This window comes from Nicotiana attenuata, unplaced genomic scaffold (assembly GCF_001879085.1).
Source record: "Nicotiana attenuata strain UT unplaced genomic scaffold, NIATTr2, whole genome shotgun sequence".
NCBI classification, from domain to species: domain Eukaryota; kingdom Viridiplantae; phylum Streptophyta; class Magnoliopsida; order Solanales; family Solanaceae; genus Nicotiana; species Nicotiana attenuata.
Window position 1 is genome coordinate 303,895 of NW_017670901.1, and position 19,460 is coordinate 323,354.

At 40.0% G+C, this 19,460-nt stretch overlaps 1 protein-coding gene across 1 annotated transcript; it reads left to right on the top strand.

Annotated features, from left to right (window-relative positions):
* Positions 1-17,542: 17,542 nt before the first annotated feature.
* LOC109244354 lies at positions 17,543-19,237 on the top strand. The gene is made up of 3 exons (XM_019411432.1): positions 17,543-18,005; positions 18,311-18,457; positions 18,774-19,237. The coding sequence occupies exons 1-3, from the start codon at positions 17,543-17,545 to the stop codon at positions 19,235-19,237; spliced, it is 1,074 nt and encodes a 357-aa protein (XP_019266977.1).
* The last annotated feature ends 223 nt before the right edge of the window (positions 19,238-19,460 follow it).

Genomic DNA, 19,460 nt, shown 5'->3' on the forward strand with positions numbered 1-19,460 from the left:
CCTTTTTATTTCAAGGGTTTACTCATGTTTTATTATTTAGAGCTTTAGAACTCGGCTAAAGCCGATTTTTTGGAGATTTTTATTACCACTTTGAGGGTAAGTATTTTCTACTTAGATTTAACTATGTATCTCAATTTTCCATGAATTTGTACACTTAAATATGGATTTGAAAGAGGAAAAAATTGAGGTTTTTGTGCTAAATTTTAAAGAGTGAATAATTGAAATTTGAACCTCGATTTGGAGTCGGATTTGGATGAAACTCGTATATTTGGACTCGCATTCGAATGATCAATCGAGATTTGTAAGTTTTGTTGGGTTTCGGGAAGCGAGACCGGGTTGACTTTGTGTAATTTATTATAGATCGAGCCTTTATGCTCCGTAATTATTTCCTTTAGCATTATTTGACATCGTAGTGTATTATTTGACTAGAATTGAGCCGGTCGGAGGTCGATTGGCTAGGGAAGACACTCTTGGAGTATTAATTTTGCTCGTTTGAGGTAAGTATTTTGCCTAACTTTGGTTTTAGGGACTACTTTCTTGAATTATTGATGATGGCTACATGCCGAGGGTGACGTACATGCGGGGCATTGGGCATGTGTGCGTGCACCGAGTTTTATCCATATTCGAGGTAGTCTTTAGGCTGTGTTATGTCTTGTTTTGGATACTATGCTTCCTGGTATCATGCTTCATATGTTCGTACGACTTCGTGAACTTCTTGATCATGCTAGAGATCATGTGTGGGTTAATTTCCTATTCAAACATGGCAATTGTTATTTTATGACATACCCGTCTAATCTGAGGTGTAGTAGCACACTTCGCACATGCACATGCTACTTTTTATCCGTACATGAGTATGTGATTTGATATCCATTGTTCGTATACCTGTATTCTTGTATATGCTTTCTGTGTGATCAACTGGATTGGCATCATGTGAGTGGTTCGAGCAGGTTGAATTATCATAGCATATGTGGTCTGTGCGATTGTTATTATTGCATGTGAATTGTCCGTGCAACATGTGGATAAGGATACATCCCTCTAGGGTCGTCCTCTCATGTTTCTCTCTCGATGACATACACGCGATATAAGAAAAACTTATCAATATTTGATTTTTGTATATCTTCTTTATATGCTAACACCTTGGGTATGTACTCGATTTTATCGCTTATATTCTCTATATTCTAGTACTAGAATGTATACATGCCCCTTACGCTTATCTTCTCTATTTGTTGCTTGCCTGAAGAGTAGAATCACGATACATATCTTCTCTATATGTTAACCTATGCACCTTGACTTAATTATTTATGCATATCTTCTCTATATGCAAATTTTAATGGTTCATTGGTTAGATGTAGTTCGCCATTCGTTTGGAAGTTAGGAATTTGATTAGTTCATTAAACTTGAATTGAGGCGCGATTTGTGATTTTGATATTATTTTGTGTGATTTGAAACCTCACATAGGTCCGTATTATATTTTGGGGCTGGTTAGTATGATTGTACGGGATACCGAGTGGCTCGGGTGCGTTTTCGATGGATTCCGGATCATTTTAGAGCTAGTTGCCAGTTCCGGTCTGGTACTTTCGCACCTGCGAGGTTTGGTGCGTAGGTGCGAATCTGCAGGTGCAGACTCGCTCATGTGCGAAGGATGGCTAGGGCAGGAGAGGTTTGGTAGATGCGGAGATGTTTGCACATCTACGAGATTGCAGATGCGGAGTTTTGGGTGCAGAAGCGGAGCAGGCAGGCTTAGGAGAGTTGCGCAGAATCGGGCTTGTTGTCGCAGTCACGCCCCAAACCTGAAGAGGCGTGGCCGGCACTTGGTGCCATGCTCGGCCCGAGCGTACCACTCTGTAGCTATGAACTCTGGAGTTGTAACCCTCAACTTAGGCCGATAAGGCCATATTCTGAATCATCTTAAGATAATGTCTACAACCAGCAATACCAAACTAAACATCTACATAGGGCTGGTAAAGCCACAATACTGATATAAAAATGTACAGGACTCGTCTACAAGCCTCTAGTGATAACTGAACTGTATCATGGTCGGGACAGGGCCTCGACCTACCCATCAAACCTGTATATATAAAACGGACTTCAAGGTATAGACCTGGTAACTCCAAGGAAGTGGAGCTTACCAACCAAGCTGATGTTTGACTTTGTCTACTAGGAAGGTCTATCCAGCTGTCTATCAGGACCTGCAGGCATGAAATGCAGTGTCCCCAGCAAAAGGGATGTCAGTACGAAATAATGTACCGAGTATGTAAGGCAACAGAATAACTGAAAGCTGAAACTGAACTGATAATATAATAACTGAAAGTACCTGGGAGTCAAATACAATTTGAAAATATGCTTACCTGCTGATACTGACTCATCTCTCTCAATATAGTAAGTAAAATAGCTGTCCGGCCCTATAAGGCTCGGTATGTGTAACTGCTCTGCCGTAGTAGGCTTGCTCATAGGCGCTCGGCTATACTAGGCTTTGTATCTCGGCCATTCTGGGCTCGCTCATAGGCACCGACCATAGTAGGCTCGGTATATAACTTACCATCTGATCGGAGGTTTTCCAATAGGGGCCTGCCCATCAATTATAGCTCGATGGTGGTGAAAATACTGTAATACTGTATATATATAGACTCTCTGCTCTCTTGGCTGAAAGAAGATAAAACTAAACTGAATATGAAGTCCCGATAAGGGATAATACTGTAGCTTATGAGACTAGGATAATGTATATAAATTCGGGAGTATGAACTTCTCTTTATGCCTCGTTATCAAATTCATGTAGTTACAGGATCAACCAAAATGAAGAAAGGTTTAGCCTTAACATACCTTATCACAATCTTTCCAACCACCAAGTTGGACTCGCCTCTTCGCACCTTAATCTACAACAACGATAGTAATACTATCATTAAGTTACGAAAGGTACAACTATCGCACAACGAACGACAAACTTATTTTGTATTAAAACGGGCAGCATCTCCCCTATAATCTTTACTTCCTCCAAATTCAAGATAACACCAATCAACACAAGAACACAACAATAACAACATATATACATCATTTTCCAGCTTTATATACCTCATAAAATACTATAAAATATTCCAACACACCCCTATCTCTTCATACACAAAACAACCACCGTAGTAGTGTCAAACGACCCGAATGTTACGACGAATGGCCAGCCCACAACCCCGTATTTATGTGGTGTTTCTCCATACCCTTCCTCCTCCAAAAATCCACAAAACAGTAGTAAAACACGCAGCCCAACAGCAAAACAAAATAGCCCGCTACAAGTGAATAACTCGAACTCACGGCTTCCGATCATCGTGCCGTGAGTTCTTACAAATATAGAACTACTTACCATGCATTTACAGCAGAAAAATTGATGAAAGAGAGCAGTAAATTTACCTTATTTGTTGGATAACTTAGCTCCTATCTTGGTTTTTCAAACTCTAGGTTTTACCTCCAATTAGAACTTGAAAGAGAGAGAAAATCAATTAGGGTTTGTGGGAAATTTTTGGAAGGATGTTTGCAGGGGTTTAGGTCTGGTTATTGTGTTATGTAATGGGTGTTATATTTCAGGAGATAAGCCCTTAAATATAGCTCTTTGGCCGACCCGAAATAGCCCCTTTTTGGACTCTCATTTAAGCAAGTAGGTGACACACCTACTTGCCACCTAGCAATCTGCGCAGTCTCGCGAAAATGCATATATCTCTCTCCTCCAATGTCGTATTGACAAACGGTTTAATGAGTTAGAAAATAGACTCAAATATCTTCAATGTGGAAAACCCCATAACTCTAAGTATATTGGGAGAAAATTGCAGTTACATTTGACCCAAATTTTCAGTACATTTATGAATGTAACTTGTGATGACCTTTTCTAACTTTTGTTCCACAACTCGCTTGACTTCAAAACATAACACACGACTATCATACGGCTAACATAACTCATAAAATAACCTCCTTATCATGTTAAGCACCCTAGTCTCACATGTTATAACATTCCCAACTTGTCGACTTTCGACGAAACATTATTTTCTTCATCTCCTTAGCTTCTAAACCTTCCAATGCTCTTTGTACTTGTTGTTCATGATCTTCAATATATGTAACATCTAAGGTAACATGATAACTTACTTTATATACTTCCAAATATGATCTCATTTTTGGTCTTACATTAGTTTACTTACGACGCACTTTTACGTACGAAAACACGGGGTGTAACAGTCGCACCTACAGTATCGCAGAAGTGGAGTAATGCTCCGCATGTGCGAGAGGTCGGGGACTTAAGTGGAGCTCACATAAGCGAGACTTGGGGCGCAGATGTGACTTCGCAGAAGCGGAAAATAGAGCGCAGATGTGAGATCGCTAGGCAGAATATATTTTGATCGAGGGTTTGGCTTTATTTATTATATTTTGAGATTGGGAACTCGAATTGGGGCGCTTTTCACCCACTTGGATTGGATAAGTGCTCTTAACTTGGATTTGATTGTTATTCATAATTCTATCATTGATTTTGACTTTTGGTTGGTGAAATCTATGGGAGAAAATTGGGGGGTTTTGTAAGAAATTTCAGAGAGTAATTATTTGGGATTTGAACCCCGATTTGAAGTTAGATTTTGATAAAACTTGTATATTTGGACTTGTGTTGGATTACGTGATCGGGATTTGTGACTTTTGTTTGGTTCTGGAGTGCGGGCCTGAGTTGACTTTTTGCTATTTGATAAAGACTGTAGCTTTATTATTTAGAATTGATTCCTATAGCATTATCTGACATAATTGAGTTATTTTTGGCTAGATTTGACCCGTTCGGAGGTTGATTCAAGGGGCAAGTTTTTGGAGTATTGACTCTCGCACTTTGAGGTAAGTATCTTGCCTTGGCTTAGCTTGTGAGTATGTTTCCCATAGATTACGATGATTGTTATGTGTTGGGGTGACACACGTATGTGGTGACGAGCGTATATACGTGCATTGTGGTTATCCATGAGGATAGACTTTAAGCTAATATGTGCCTTATTTTGCTATTATTCCATTATGTTATTGTGTTTTTCCCACTTTTATGACTATTTGAGCTATTATTCATGTTAGAAATCATGTCTAGGTTATGTGCTTATCTGTTTTGAGACATGATAGGACTATTTTGCTATGTTGAGTTGTTTGCCTTGATTGTAGTCATACTTTCTTCAGTCATGATATTATATTTGCGTGTTATATCACTATTTCAGTATACTTATCACCTGTTTTCTCACATGTTGTTGGTTTCGTTGCTTGAGTATTATGGGTCTGAGTGGATTTGTGGCACGTTGGTATGATTTTTGCAGTAAATTGATTTATAATACTGTGAGATGTTGGCATATTGTGATTTGAGCGGATTAACGACTAAAATAGGGCCATAGAGCCGTATTATTATTGATATTAAGGTGAAACGTACACCGGACCCTCTATTGGGCTAAGTGATATTAATATTGAGGTGACGCGTGCGCCAGGATATTTGGGCTGAGTTATGGTCATTGGATTTTGATCCGATCAGCGCTTGGGCTAGGATCCGTTCTCCGGAGTCAGGTGATACCCATGTTATTTTGGGCCCTGTGAGTGTAGGCACTTGGTATGTGCTGAGTGAGGGGCTTTATGCCAAGCACCCGTATAGTGATGAGATTGTGCTTATCTGATGATTCAATCATGAATTTGATGGTTTTGGCATGGTTACTTGTCATGCAGGCATAGAGACATATCTTCCTCATGCTAATTGATGCTTAATATATCTAGAGATTGATGACTTAACTGATTTGATTGGGAAGCATGCCTATTTCCTGTTAATGTGAATCAGTTAAACTTGTTATTCTTGAGCTGCTTTCCCTTTATCATTATTAATATTATGTTTTTACTGTTATTATTTAAAATTAGTAGGGGACTTTGCCAATCTCGTCACTATCTTCAATCCGATGTTAGGCTTGCTACTTACTGAATACGTGAGGTAGGTTGTTCTCATACTACACTGTGCACTTTATGTGCAGATCCAGGTACTACTGATAGAGCTGATTGTTAGTGAGTTGCACTGTACTCGTTGGTGATTTCAAGGTAGCACTGTTGTTTCTGTCCGCAGGCCTTGGAGTCCATCCCTTTACTTTTCTTATTACCATTTATGTACTTCAGACAGTATTGTATTGTTATTTAGACCATTGTATTTATTAATTCTATGGAGCTCATGTACTTGTTGACATCAGGTTCTGGGATGGTATTTCAGTTGTATCACTATATTGCTACAATTATCTATCCTATTCCACTTTTGAGAGTTTTCCTTAATGTTATTGAAGTTTATTTCTGTGTATTGAATGTTGGCTCTCCTAGCAAGCAGTGTTAGGCACCGTCACGACTTTAGTAAGATTTGGGGTCGTGATAAATTGGTATTAGAGCACTACATTACTTAGGTCTCACAAGTCATGAGTGAGTCTAGTAGAGTCTTGCGGATCGGTACAGAAACATCTGTACTTATCTTTGAGAGGCTATAAGGTAGATAGGAAAAGTTCTCTTTCTTTCATTCTTTGTCATGGGGATTTGTTTATCCCTAAGTCTGAATCTTTGCTTCTCTCATTGATGGTGAGGACACAATTGTCTGGTGCAGCTGAGAAGGCGCCGCTAACCCAGGCTAGGGCCGTGAGAGGCAGGGTCAAGGCAGAGGTGGGGGCGGAGAACGCACTGCAGCTAGAGCCCCTGCTCGTGCAGTTGATATAGAGCTACCAGTAGCTCCTGTTGAGGATCAGGTTCATGACTATGATGATGAGCCGGAGGTACCAACTCAGGTTCCCCAAGGCCTATTTGTTTCGCTAGTTGTCAGGATGCTTTGGTCCGTATGGTTGGTTTGTTTGAGAGTTTGGCTCAGAATGGGGCATTTTCTACTATACCATCTACTTCCCAGGCAGGGGGTGGAGCGTAGACTCCAGCTACCCACACCCCAGAGTAGGTGGCCCATGGTTTTAGGACTCCTACAGCTTTACCGGTTGGGGGAGTTCAGCCTATTATTACTGCTAGCCTGAGGATAGGCCAGTGATGTCAGCTGATGAGCTGAAGAGACTGAATAAGTTCACCAAGTTGCATCCTCGTAACTTCATTAGTACACCTTCAGAGGAAGCCCATGGATTCTTGGATCGTTGTTATGAGATATTGTGCAACTTGGGACTAGTCGAGTCCGATGGAGCTGACTTCACCGCCTTCTAGATGCAGGGTCCGGCCAAGAGGTGGTGGGAAGTTTATGAGATGGGCCGACCAGCGAGATCACCTCCTCTTACTTGGGCTTAGTTCTCCATGGTTTTTTGAAGCATTTCATACCCCGCAGTAGGATAGAGGAGTTGAGGAGGCAGTTTGAGTACCTTCAACGGAGCACAAAACCCCAGCCAAATTCCACGGACCAAGACTCTACGTGAATGCAAAATAGAGGAACCCACTGCCTCAATTACCTTCCGCGATCGCAATCAACCACTGACACCAACAACCTCAACAGCTCCTAATTTCACCCAAAGGATCCGAAACCAGATCGCATCATGCCAACAAGTCCATATACATAACTCAAACTTGTCTAAAGGCTCGAACACCATAAAAAACATCAAAACTAAGAATCGAAGACCAAATTATTCTCTTGACTTTAATACCGTCAAACTTCGCCGAACGCGTCCAAATCACACTTAGACTTACCAGATCATAACCAAACTTTGCACATAAGTCTCAATTAACCAAATGAACCTATCCAAAGTCCCGGTACACCAATCAAAGCCTGGTAACTCCAAGTCAACTCCTGCTCAAACTTATTAACTCTCCAATTCTTCAACTTGCCAACTTTCGACAAATAGGGCAAAAATCTTCTAGGAACCTCCGAATCCAAATCCGAACACACGCCCAAGTCCGAAATTACCATATGAACCTATTGAAACCTTCAATCGATTTTGATGTCATTTACTCAAAAGTCAAACCTTTGTCTACTCTTCCAACTTAAGGCTTCCGAATTGAGAATTGTTCTTTCAAATCAACTACGAACCTCTCGGAGAACAAATCCAACCATACACGCAAGTCATACTACGTCAAGTGAAGCTACTCAAAGTCTCAAGCCGCCGAACGGAATTCTAGAGCTGAAAACGACAGGTTGGTTTGTTTCATTTATATTCTGCTTGACTTACCTTGCGGGTTGGGTTAGGTGTCATTATAAGATTGGTGAGATTTTGGGTCGTGACATGAGTTTAATTAAAATAAGCTTAATTTTCTCCGAAAATGTTATGTAAAAGGTAGCAGGTATTTCAAGGAAAAGCAATACCACTGGCAAAAATTAGGATAAATAAGAAGATAGATCAAATAAACGGTAGCCGAATATATAATAAATTTATAATTATATTCCGTGAAGACATGCCAAAAAAAGATTTTGGCCATTCATCTCTGGAAATATACAACTCACCCTAGGAAAGCGTTAAAATTTTTTATTACACTTCTTCTATCTCAATTTATGTGTTATCTTTTTTTTTTTAGTTTTTGCCAAATGAATTTCATACTTCTTTATTTGGGATGATACACCTATACCCAACGCATGAGAGGTAACTTTTTAGCTATTTTTTTTATCTCTTTCTTCTTTATTCTTCATTTGTCACAACTTCTCCACTATCCACCACCATCTCCACCGCCGTTGCCACCACAATCCACCCTTATCATTTCTCTTCTTTTTTCATCCACCTGTCCTCCTTCACCACTACCGTCGTTTTATCTTCAAATATGCCATTACCGGCACCACCACACCACTTCTCCTCATGTTTTGAACCACTACCACCACCTTCTACCATCACCGTCACTGATGCCACCACTGCTCCAATACTTTCTTCATCTTCGTAAGATTTGAAAACTACCATCACCATATCCTCCTCATTTTCCATTGAATTTGACAACTATCACTACCTTGTTCGCTGGAAAAATAGAGATCCGCCACTATCACCACTTTTTTCTCTCCCCTTTCCTCTCTTCTTCGGGAAGATATTAGATTAAAAATAAAAACCATCAGATCTAAAACTAAAATCAAGTTAAATCTAAAAAAGGAAAAGGAAAAAAGTTAATCATTATTTTGGAACCAAATGCCAAATTTCATTCTTTCATTTGTTACTTTGTCACGTCATTGGCGAGTTTTTGCTAAATATAGAAGAAATTCCTAATAAATATAAATTTTGAGTAGTATAAGTGTTCAATAGGAACAAATCTTAAATAATATGTCAAAGTTTAGGGCCTCATATGAACGACCGATTTGAACCATGTATTCGTATTTGATGTTTTCCGCACGCTTGTTTGCTATTTTGTGACTGGGGGGGGGGGTGGATGCTTGGTTCCGGGGAGGTTGGGATTGGAATGATTAGTCCCATTATTGGAAGCATAAGTTGTGAGTTGACCAAGGTTTGCCTTTTATATAAACGATCTCAGATTGGTGATTTGATGGTTCAAATAGGCTTATATGGTGACTTTGGACTTAGGCGTATGTTTGAATTTGAATTTGGAGATTCCTAGGATATTTTGGCTCTATTTGCCAAAATATTGCAATTTGAAGACTTGGAGAGTTCCTAAGTTTGACCCGGAGTTGATTTTGATGATATCGGGTTTAGATTATTGTTTTGAAACTTGAAATAGGTTCGTTTCATTATTTGGAACTTGTGTGCAAAGTGTGGATGTAATCCACATTGGTTAGGCTTGAGTCAGACACTTGGTTAGAAGTTCTTTAACTTTAGAGAAGTTCAACTATTGATTTGATCTTGGATTCGTTTATGTGATGTTATCGTATGTGTTTGGAGGCTTTGGATAGGTCTGGGTCGTATTTATGGACTGGTTGGTATGATTAGACGGGGTCCTAGATGGCTCGGGTGAGTTTTGGACCACTCGAAGCATTTTTAGTGCTACAGATTTTTGCTGGTGTCAAGCCCTTAATCGTGATCATGGAGGAAGGATCGCAATCGTAGAGTGAAATTTGGATCTAGGGAGATTTTCTTCTTCGCATTCGCGACTTAGGGGCCGTGTTCACGATGGTTGGTGGATTGATTCTTCGCGTTCGTGCTGGGATTGGCCTTGGAGTTCGCAAAGGCCTAGTCATGTCATGATCCAAAATCCCACCAAGTCGTGATGACACCTAATCCAATCATAAGGTAAGCTAAACAACAAGTAACACCACTCGAATGAAATATCATCAATAACCAATGAATAAAATAGCTAATTCATATATAATCCCAAGGACCTGTAGTACAAGTCATGAGTCACCAAGATTTGGATTTACAAAGTTGGTTAAAGAATAAATACAATATTTGTTTGAATATACATAAACAGAAGTACAAATCCTAATTACCAAGAACAAGTGGTAATTTATTTCTGGAATGCAAGTACATCCTCAATGCTAGTCTCTGCCATTCTCAGCAGTGCAACTCCAAGATCTTCACGCAAGGTGCAAAAGTATACTATGAGTACAACTGACACCATGTACTGAGTAAGTATCCTGACTAACCTCGGTGAAGTAGTAACAAGGCTCAAGCTAAGAATACTCACTTTACATAACCTATAGAGATCAATAAGATATACATACGCCCAAACACACTATCCAAATCTAAGCCAGAAATCCAGATAAGGAACTCGGTGCACGTAGAGAAGATACGCACATGTATTGTAATCAACTAATAGTTTGGCATATAGAGAAGATACGCATTTGATAGCCAGTAACTCCTCAATAATTTCATATGGAGAAGATACGAATAAAATATCGAATACCGTCAACAGTTTGCATATAGAGATGATAGGCATGAATATCAATACTTCATCAATAGTTGCATTTAGAGAAGATATACATGAATAAGCAAGTCAAGTTACTCGGACTGACCCATGGGAAATATATGTACCGTGAATCATTTCATCAAGTAAAGCATCGTTTAGAGAAGATGTGCAGAAAAGGCATGTATACATTTCGACGCTAGCATATAGAGACATACACAGAAAAAATCATGTATACATCCAAGGAGTCTGCATATAGAGCAGATACACTAATCCAACTACTAGCTGGTTTTCCACAATCCGTGTATACGTCATCAAGGATAAACGTGAGAGGACAACCCTGGGGGTGGAGGGTGGGGGGGTGGGTGGGGGGTGGGGGTGAGGTGGGGTGGATATTTATCCATACGCTGCACGGACAACTCATGTGCCATAATCATATACGTCACACGGACAACTCAGGTGCCGTGATCCCGACAATTGTATGGACAACTCTAGTGCTATCAATCCAGTCCATCAGATAGCATATACAAGAATACATGTATAGGGTCAACAGATATCAAATCACATACTCATCGACTGAGAAAAGTAGCATGCTAAGGTGTATGCGTGTGCAAAGTGTACAACTACAACTCAAATCAGGCGGATACGCCACACAATAGCAAATATTATGCTCAAACAGGGAATCAATACCTACACATGATCTCTAGCACGATCCATGGAGTTCACGTAGTTATACAAATATATAAAGCATGATAGGAAGAAGAACAATATCCAAATCAAGGCATAGTACAACCTAAGACTACTCCAGTCATGAATCATACATAGCAGCAGCATATATGCTCGTCACCTCACATATACGTTGCTTCTCACACATTAATTAGAAGAACAAAGTCATATCCCAAGGTTTATTCCCTTAACAAGATTGGGCAAGATACTTACCTCATCAGGGCTGCCCTTCAACCTCAAATCGCATAAAAACCTCTCCCTAGCCCTCCACTCATGCAAATGCAAGAAATCATCAACCAAGAAAGTCAAACAATGCTATAGAATGCGATCCCAATCCATAAAGCTTCGATCTTTGATGAATTTTCAAAAAAGTCAACAAAAGTGAAGCTTGACCTGCATGCCCGGATCCGGAACCAATACCAAATCTCGATGACCCATAACCTGCCAAGTCCATAGATTTCAAAACCGAGTCCAAATAGGTACTCAAATCCCCAAAATACACTCTCTTAAAGTGTAGGCAAAACCCCTAAATTTTCTTCACAAATTCCATGATTAAGGTGTGTAAATCCATGGGAAATCAAGATAGATAATCATATCCAAGTAGAAATTACCTACCCACAATTTAGTAGTGAAAATCTCCTCCAAAATCGCCACTTACTGAGTTCCAAAGTTCAAAATAACGAAAAATGGGCTAAAACTCGACTTAAAACCCACAGATCAGGCATCCTCGCATCTGTGCATACTCAGCCGCAGATGTAACACCGCATCTACGGAAATGCCCTCACATATGTGAGAACCCCTGAGCCAGCATGACTGCATTTATGCACAAGTGCTTCTGCGCATATATACTCGCTCATGCGGACTCGCAGATGCAAATATTCCGCATATGTGGACTTAGAGTCCCCAGTACTTCCTTGCATGTGCGACCACCTCTGCGCTTCTGCAATCTTCCACCTATGCAAAAACCATAGCTGATGCGACACACCAGTACCAGACCTGCCAAACCACTTCCAGATAGTCCAAAGTTAATCCAAAACACATCCGAGCCCCCTTGGGCCCCTATCCAACCATACCAAAAAGTTTGAAAACCTTATTCCAACTTATCCGAATTCTCAAAACACCACAAATAACATCAAAACCAAGAATCGAGGATCAAAATCCTTCTCTTAACTTTCAATCCTTTAAACTTTCGGCGAATGCGCATGAATCACACTTAAATATACCAGATCACTATTAAACTTTGTGCACAAGCTCAAATCAAATTAATAAACTTGTGCAAGGTCTCAAAAACGTAATAGGAACCTGATAATACTGAAGTCAACTCCCGATCAAACCTATGAAGTCTCTAATTCTTCAGATTTCCAACTTTCAATAAATAGAGTAACGTCCAAATTCAAATCCGGATATACGCCCAAGTCTAAAATTATCATACAAACCTATTAAAATCATTAAATTCCGATTCCGAGGTCGTTTACTCAAAAATTAAACCTTGGTAATCTTTTCTAGCTTAAAGCTTCCAAATTGAGAATCACTCGATCAAATCAATCCTGAACTACTCGAGAATCAAAATCAACCATGGACGTAAGTCATAATACACTATATGATGCCACTCGAAGTCTCAAATCACATAAAGAAATGCTAGAGCTCAAAATGACTGATCGGGTCGTTACATTCTCCCCCACTTAAACATACGTTCGTCTTCGAACGTGCCAGATTCATTCCAAAGATTTCTAATCACTGTTGTAACTCATCATACACCTACCCATGAGTGATCCCACGTCACCATAATCTATATAAGTCTATTAGCACAACAGCGACTGAAGATTCTTTTTTCAACCTTAGCCCATAAACCTCAGAACCAAATTCCAACATCCAAAATTCCTTATAATATCTGATTCTCGTATACATACACTGTACAAGTCCCAGCAAGCTGCATCAAGCCATAACTATATTCCCAAGATAGAACCACACGATGTACCACATAACTCATGTACTCATAGTAATATTTTCATATCGTAATAGCTGCTCATAACCAAATCTGATACTGGTAACATACCTCATATCAGATAAACCTGTGCCAAACCTTTGCAACACCGCTATGATAAAAAAAACATGTAGAAACTCTTAATCACCCACTGATATTTAGCTTAAAGTATATGTATTTATATGCATGTCGCCTAATGTTTTACTCGAATTTCATGGATTTGTACGTGTATTGTAATGATTTATGCTAATTTGTGGCATTTTTATGTATAGGAGTCACCCAGTAACAATGTGAAACAAAAGGGCACAATTTGAAGCAAAAAGAGAAGAATTGAAGAGGGCATGATCTTAACTCTAAAGTGGGGGGCAGATTTTGTGGCTAGGATGAGAATATACCTAATCACCATGCTTAATTGAGTATGTTGATCTTAATGAATTCTTAATAGATTGTTTCCATAGGAAAATAGGCGTCAATCTATGTTGGATAGGCCAGTGATAATTCGGGAGAATATTACGAGTATACTTTGCTCGATTAATTAGCAACCATAAGCAAATTGGATGAAAAAGGGGCGTTAGTTAGAACGCAATAGAATTGGTGAATCGATCATAACACTGGAATGTTTATCTCTATTGAATTCTCAACACAACTACTCTTTGCTTGCTAAATTAGTTAATTGTTACATTTATTGATTAGCTATAAATCACACAACTCAACCTTGATTGACTCGACTGAATAACAATTTGAGTGAAATTAGTAGATAGATAAATACATGTCTCTGTGGGTTTGAAACTCTACTCATTATTATATTTCTTGTTGACCATGTATACTTGCGTGTGCATTTGGGAGAAAGTTTTTGGTGTTGTTGTCGCGGACTTATATATTAACTACTTTACTAGCTTTAAATATTGTTGTTTATTTCGTCAATTCTAATGTTTCTTATTGGTTGCTCTACTCTCAGGAACTTTGTTTGAATGCTAAGAGTTAGGAGCCAAGATAGACTTCAAGACTTTGAACCAGAACCTGAGATAACATTTCATAGAAGGTTGAGAGAAGCAAGGGACACATATAATCTTCGAGCACTTAAACAACTACCTACGGAGATGGAAGACGGGCAACCTTTGGTGGTATAGGAGGTGGTGATGCCTAGCATTGCTAATGTTACCTCTAGCATCATGAATTCTAGAATCACTGGGCACTTTGAGCTGAAATAGAGCATGATCTAGCTATTACATGCAAACGGGCAATTCATGGGTCTACCGTATGAGGATCCGCAGCAACACATTCTTAACTTCTTGGAGATCAGTGATATTTATCTCACGAATGGAGTCACACCAGACAATGTGAGGCTCACACTATTTCCTTTCTCTCTCTTGGGCCAAGCGAAGAAATAGTTGAAGGTGGAACTGGCTAACTCTATTACATCATGGAATGATTTGGCTCGTAAATTCTTGGCACGGTTCTTCCCTTCCGGCAAAAGTGCAAAGATCAAAAGTGAGATAGTCGCTTTTAAATAGATGAAGGGTGAGTCCTTATATTTTATTTGGGAGAGCTTCAAGGGATTGTTTCGAGATTGTCCTCATCATAATCAAACTAATGAAGTGTTGGCTCATACCTTCATAGAAGGGCTACTCCCAGAGACTAAGATCATGGTAGATGTTGCAGCCGGTGGTTAGGTATTGGAGAAAAGCTTTAATGAGATTTATACATTATTAAACAAATTCTCCAAAAGTAATCCTAATTGGCAAGGGGAAATGGGCAGCACAAACTGCAGGGGTCCTTGAGTTACATTTTGTTTATGTAATATATGCGCAGGTTGCTACATTGTCCAACCAATTCAATAAGATGGCCATGGTTCTTAGTAAGCAACAAGTTCAACCAGTGTAAAAAGTTCAGGCATTTTGTGAAGTTTGTGGAGAGGGTCACACAAGTGATCTATGCCCAGCAAATCCAGAGTCAGCACGCTTTGTGGGTAATGCAAATAAAGGCCAGGCAACTCAGTATGGGAACACCTAAAATTCGAACTGGAGGAACACCCAAACATTTCATGGGGTGGGAAACAAGGTACTCAGAATCAATACAGGCCCAAGCTCCTTAATAGCATTATAGACCACTATAAGCTGAATAACTGATATATACAATGAGCAATATTGAGAGGATGCTAAAGAAGATAATGGCTGATCATCAGGCCCAAGCAGCAGCCCACTCAGCAGTCATTCAAAATTTGGAGCGACAAATGGGGCAACTTGCTAGTGCCCAAAATATGTGGCCAGATGGGGCCCTTCCAAGTGACACCAAAGCAAATCCTAAAGCTCATGTTAATGCTGTGACATTGCAAAATGGAAGAGTGTTGGTGGAAGTTCCCTCCAAAAAGAGAAAACAAGTCACTTTTGCTGAAAAACCTCTCAATGTGGAAGATGAGGTACCAAAAGAGATTGTAGCAGAAATCCCATCTAAGGAGGGGGTGGCAAAACCACTATCACCTACAGTGGCTAAGCAACTACCCCCTTTCTCGCAAAGATTACAGAAAGTGAAGGACAATGATGCCTATAAAAAATTCCTGGACATTTTGAAGCAAGTACAAATCAATATCCCGTTGGTAGACATCTTCCAGGAAGTGCCCAAATATGCAAAAAAAATCAAATACATCGTGGAAAATAAAATAAGGTTAGCCGAGTTCGAGACTGTGGCCCTCACGGAAGAATGTAGTTCACAAATTCAAAGCAAGCTACCTCAGAAATTGAAGGATCTAGGGAGTTTCACTATTCAAATCTCGATTGGTAAGCACACGGTCAGGAGAGCCTTGTGTGAACTTGGAGCGAGCATCAATTTGATGCCTCTATCTGTGTTCAAGCAATTGGGATTGGATGAGACGCGAACTACTACAGTGATATCATAATTGGTTGATTGATCCTTTACTAGTCCAGAAGGGGTGATTGGAAATGTATTAGTCCAAGTGGGTTCTTTCATATTTCCTGCTAATTTCATTATCTTGGACTATGAGCCGGGTCAGGAAGTCCTATTTATTTTGGGGCGTCCATTTCTAGCCACAGGCCGAGCAATTATTGATGTTTGTGAAGGGAAAATGACAATAATTTTGGGTGATCGAGTAGAGGTTTTCAATGTTTATAAAGCACTCAAATTGCACTCCATTATGAAGAGCTATCCATGATTTCTGTGGTGGAAAATGATGTGACCTCCGTGATGCCTTATATGAGCCCGACAGACCCCCTTGAACGAGCTTTATTGGGGGATAAAGAAGAAAGTGAAGACGAGTTGGTGGAAGAGATTGAGCGAGTCCTTAACATGTCATACAAGTATGTTCATGGTCTTGGAATATTTGAGGAGTTAGATCGACCAGTGACATTGGCTCCTCTTAAGGAAGCCGTCTATTGAAGAAGCTCCAAAACTTGAACTCAAGCCTCTACTAGCGCACATCTGCTATGCCTACTTGGGAAGTGCTAAAACATTTCCGGTGATTATCTCATCTAGCTTGACTACTTTGCAAGAATAAAAGCTGCTAAGAGTGCTTCGTGAGCAAGACAGAGCTATTGGGTGGACAATTGCTGATATTAAGGGAATCGGTCCATTGTTTTGCATGCATAAATTTTTTATGGAAGATTGACACCACCCAAGTGTTGAGCAACAAAGAAGGTTGAATCCCATTATGAAGGATGTCATGAAGAAGGAAGTAATTAAGTGGCTTGATGCAGGTATCATCTTCCCTATTTCTGATAGCAAATAGGTAAGTCTAGTGAAATGTGTGCCTGTAGCGAATAAGAAAAATGAGCTAATTCCTACTTGCACCGTGATGGTGTGGAGAGTATGCATTGATTATATAAGGCTCAACAAAGCAACATGGAAGAATCACTTCCCCCTTCCATTCATTGACCAGATGTTGGACAGGTTGGCTGGAATGATTACTACTGCTTCCTTAATGGATATTCGGGGTATCATATTTTTATAGCCCTAACAGATCAAGAGAAAACGACTTTCACATGCCCTTATGGTACTTTTTCTTTTAAGTGAATGCCATTTGGTCTTTGCAATGCACCAGCCACTTTTTAAAGGTGCATGATGGCCATTTTCATCGATATGGTACAAAAATTCATAGAAGTCTTCATGGATGACTTTTCAGTCTTTGGGTCTTCCAATGATGATTGTTTGAGAAATTTGGCCAAGGTGTTGGCACAATGTGAAGAAACGAATTTGGTGCTGAATTGGGAGAAGTGCCACTTCATTGTGCAAGAAGGCATCGTTTTGGGCCACAGAGTCTCAAGGAGCAGCATTAAAGTTGATAAGGAGAAAGTGGAGGTAGTTGCAAAATTTCCACCACCCATTTTTGTGAAGGGTGTCCGGAGTTTCTTGGGACACACATGTTTTTATATTAAAGATTTCTCTAAAATTGCTACTCCATTGTGCAGGTTGCTCGAAAAGGATGTGACATTCAAATTTGATGAGGCCTGTCTGAAGGTGTTTGATGAGCTCAAAGAGAAATTGGTAGTTGCACCAATTTTGCGGCACCAGATTTGTCTTTGCAGTTTGAACTTATGTGTGATGCAAGTGACCATGCTAATGGAGTAGTGTTGGGCTAGATAAAGGACAAGATGTTTTACTATATATACTATGCGAGTAAGACTCTTGATGATGCAGAATTGTATTACAACACCACTGAGAAGGAGTTATTGGAAGTTGTGTGGCCATTCGTGAAATTTCAAGCCTATTTGGCGGGAACGAAAGTCACAGTCCATACCGATCTTGCGGCAATCAGGTATCTATTCTCGAAAAAAGAATCCAAAATCTAGATCGATGCTCTGGATTTATTGTTGCAGTAATTTAATGTAGAAATACGAGATCGAAAGGGCACAGAAAACAAAGTGGTCAACCACCTGTCTCGGCTGGAAAATCATGAGCACGTGGAGAAAGGTGGACAAATTAAGGAGACATTCCCTGATGAGCAGCTTTTTCCATCACACATGACCTTGCCTTATGGTACTGGAATTATATGAACTACCTAGTGAATGGAGTTCTCCCTCCTGAAATCCAGTTTGCGGCTAGGAAGAGGTTCCTGCATGATGTGAATTTTTACTACTGGGATGAGCCATTCTTGTACAGACACTACGTTGCTCAGCTTATGAGGAGGTGCATTCCTAAAAAAAGAGGTGGAACAACTGTTGTATGATTTCCATGCCTCACCTTATGGGGGCCATCATGGAGGCAATAGGATGGCTGGAAGGTGTTGCAGTAGGGGTTCTATCGGCCAACATTATTGAAAGACGCCAATGCATTTGTTAAGAAGTGTGACCAGAGCCAGATAACAAGAACAATCATGAGAGGCATGAGATGCCTTTGAATAATATCCTGGAGGTGGAGATCTTTGATGTGTGGGGCATAGATTTCATGCGTCCATTCCCATTGTCAAGAGGGAACAAGTACATATTGCTCGCGGTGGACTACGTTTCCAAATGGGTGGAGGCGGTTGCATTGCTAACCAATGACTCCAAGGCGGTAGCTACTTTTGTGAAAAAGAACATATTTTCAAGGTTTGGGACTCCACGTGCTTTGATTAGTGATGAAGGAACATATTTTTGCTATCTGTTGCTAAATAACCTTCTAGCCAAATATGGGGTCCACCATAAAGTGTCCACTGCATACCATCCACAAACAAGTGGACAAGCTGAAGTGTCAAACAGAGAAATAAAGCAAATAATAGAGAAAATAGTGAGTGTGAACATGAAGGATGTGGCAGCAAAGTTAGATGATGCCTTATAGGCATATAGAACTTCATACAAAACGCCAATTGGAGCATCTCCGTACAAGCTTGTGTATGGGAAAGCATGTCACTTGCTAGTTGAACTTGACCATAAGGCGTATTGGGCAGTCATGAAGTTGAATATGGACTTGGTAGCTGCGGCGAGAGGATGCTCTTATAGTTGAATGAGTTAAACGAGTTTAGGTTGTATGCTTATAAAAATGCCAAGCTTTACAAGGAGAA

Excerpts from the sequence above, each read along its gene's own strand:
- LOC109244354 (XM_019411432.1), top strand. The coding sequence starts at position 17,543 with ATGGCCATTTTCATCGATATGGTACAAAAATTCATAGAAGTCTTCATG. Across the intron at positions 18,006-18,310 it reads GCACCAGATTTGTCTTTGCA|AAATACGAGATCGAAAGGGC; the intron begins GTTTGAACTTAT and ends AATTTAATGTAG. Across the intron at positions 18,458-18,773 it reads ACACATGACCTTGCCTTATG|AGCCAGATAACAAGAACAAT; the intron begins GTACTGGAATTA and ends AAGTGTGACCAG.